Source organism: Aspergillus ruber (assembly GCF_000600275.1).
Source record: "Aspergillus ruber CBS 135680 unplaced genomic scaffold scaffold00057, whole genome shotgun sequence".
In the NCBI taxonomy this organism is placed as follows: Eukaryota; Fungi; Ascomycota; class Eurotiomycetes; order Eurotiales; family Aspergillaceae; genus Aspergillus; species Aspergillus ruber.
Window position 1 is genome coordinate 3,097 of NW_024467353.1, and position 2,677 is coordinate 5,773.

At 45.4% G+C, this 2,677-nt stretch overlaps 1 protein-coding gene across 1 annotated transcript; it reads right to left on the minus strand.

Annotated features, from left to right (window-relative positions):
- Positions 1-1,298: 1,298 nt before the first annotated feature.
- Positions 1,299-1,625, minus strand: EURHEDRAFT_407107 (uncharacterized protein; the record flags this gene model as incomplete). Its single annotated transcript, XM_040780500.1, has 1 exon — positions 1,299-1,625. One exon carries the CDS (start codon positions 1,623-1,625, stop codon positions 1,299-1,301), a length of 327 nt encoding a protein of 108 aa, XP_040633865.1.
- Between the last annotated feature and the right edge of the window lie 1,052 nt (positions 1,626-2,677).

A 2,677-nucleotide genomic window follows, 5' to 3' on the forward strand; every position in this document is an offset into this window, starting at 1 on the left:
TTCATAGTGCCCATATTTTGTTCTAAAGGCCGTCTTCCATTCTTCTCCTTCAGCAATTCGTAGTCGGTTGTAGGCATCTGTAACATCAAGTTTTGTGAACCATTTTGCTCCTCTGATGCGGTCTTGCATCTCGTCAATCCTTGGTAATGGATGTCGATCTTTGACAGTAATGGTGTTAAGTGGTCGATAATCCACACATAGCCGTAGGCTTCCATCCTTCTTTGGAACAAATAAGACTCCGTGTCCTGCTGGTGATTTTGATGGTCTGATGGTGCCTTTCTTCAGTTGTTCATCAATGTATTCTCGTAGTGCTTTTGATTCTTTTTCTGACATTGAGTATATCTTCTTGCATGTCAGTTCCTTCCCTTCCATAAGGGGCATTCGATGATCATGTGGTCCATGTGTCGGTAGTTCAGGTTGCTCTGGCTGGTTGAACAAGTGCTGAAACTTCTTGTACTCCTCTGGTACAGTTGGTTCTTGAGTCGTTGCTGCTAGCTCCTTAGGGTTGATCCATTCCCATGAGCCTAGCTCTGAGTCTGATGCTTCTTCGTAGCTATCAACTCTTCCTGAGCGATATTCCTCAATCGGCGCTGATATCTTGGATATATCCTCATCCATCAAGTATTCGCAATACTTATGGGTCGTGTCTGGTGCCCATCCCAGTAATTCTGCTAGCCAATGTCGTTCTGAGGCCCTGGTGGCTGCTAAAACAATGTTTCTTGCTGTGTCGTCTGTTTTGTGGTTATTCATTCTCAACCCACCTCTTGGTTGCTTCACGTATCTACCAGATCTCCTGTCTGTAGATCATGGTGAGGTCCCAGCCTCCTGGTGGCTTGGTTCTTTGGTTCTTCTTGGGCATGCGCAGTTCGTAAAATTCATTTGTCCAGTTTTCCAGTTGATTTCCGGGTTGTGATTCCTGAGCCATGGAATCCCCAACACTATATCATATTGTCCCAGTGGTGTCACATTGAAATTGATCCTCTCTTCATGATCCGCCACAGCCATAGGGATAAATCCTGATTCGACTGTCAGGTGACCTCCCAGGTCTTCACCATTCAGTCCTGAGATAGGCTCTGGCTGTGCCTTCTCAATCCCTAAGATTCCCAATTGTCGCTGGAATCTAGGATCCATGTAATTTCCAGTAGCTCCTGAGTCAACCATCACTTTGGCTAGTTGACTGAGGATCGGTGTCATAAACTTCAGATGATATCCTCGCTGTGTTGCTGATAGGCTTGCTTGCCATCTTGGTTGTTGTAGATGTCGTGGACTTGGGTAGTAATCCTTGATTTCAAAATGAATTATGCAGTTGTCTTCATAGCACGCAGTCCAGTGCATACTTGAATGCTCTGGATGCAGTAGATATCCTCTGCATGCACAGTTCCAATCCCAACAAGGGCAACTGTTGTTCTTCCTTTGAGGTCGTTGTGGAAAGTAGTGTGCCATTTTCTTTTGATCATAATGGTCTCCACAGGCGTTGCTGTAACATGTGATCCAAGGTAGTTGGTGGTGTTTTGGGTGTCCTCTGTAGTGCACACAATCACACCAATCATATTCACATGACTTGTGGATGGGGCCTCGTGGTCTCTTGGTTGTAACTTCTTGTAAGTATCCCCATGTTTCACCATTATCTTGTCCACAATGTAGGCATGTATATGGATGTTGGTCGCATTTCTGTAAATGTTGATCCCAAGTTTCGTCTGTCTGTTCCCAGCATCCCAAGTTCTGATGTGGGCAATAGGTGCTCAATTCATCAAACAGTTCCTTCAATCCTTTGGAAAGCCTCTTGGGGTTCTCCTGGAGTGAGATAACAATGTCATCAATGAAATAGGCGGCAATATCTGTATTGGTTTCATCATCAATTTCTCGTTGTTCGGTATATCATTTGGACCATAATTGTTGCTTTGAAATAGGGCTATACACACTGGACTTTGTGTATCCCTTGCTGTTTTCCGCCAGAATTTGTTCTTCGTTTTCATCGTCTTCAGGAGTTGCGCTTTGAGGTGTCTCTGGTATCTCATGGAGTCCCTCCACACTGGGATTGTGGCCATTCCACTGAGTACCATACTCTTTGTCAAGGAAATCGTTAACTGGCTGATCTTGGTCAGGCAGTTTGCCGAGTGATTTCTCATGAACTGGCTCGTTGATGGCTTTGTCGGACCCATCTGTCCTTACATGGGCTTTATTGCTTCTGCTGTCAGACCCCATCGTCTGTTCCTTGGGCCAATATTCTTCTTCACTGGAGCTCATAATTTCGTCAATCTCGTCTTCTGTGAGAGTTGTCTGTTCTTTCATCAACCTCCTCATTGGGCTTAGGTTGGGTATCATCATGGTTCTGGATTTCCATGGTCCCTCATGCTCATCTGAAGCTTCTTGCATGTGCCATCCAGAGTCGTCTGTTGCTTTGAGCTCAGGTTTCACAATTCCTGTGACATCATATGCTCCTCTCTCTTGGGTAGCATGAAGTTGCTTATTATCCTTTTGCTGAGGCCTAGCGCTTCGTCGCTGCCTACATTCTTTCATCATGTGACCCAGTCTTCCACATGTGAAGCAAAGTTTCTCTTGTCGTCTTTGATCCTGTTCTCTGTTGGATGCGAAGGGTTTCTGTTGTGTAGCATCCAGCTCCATTGGTCATGGTCCATAGGGATCTTCATACCCTTGGCTTCGTGGTTGAGCTGGC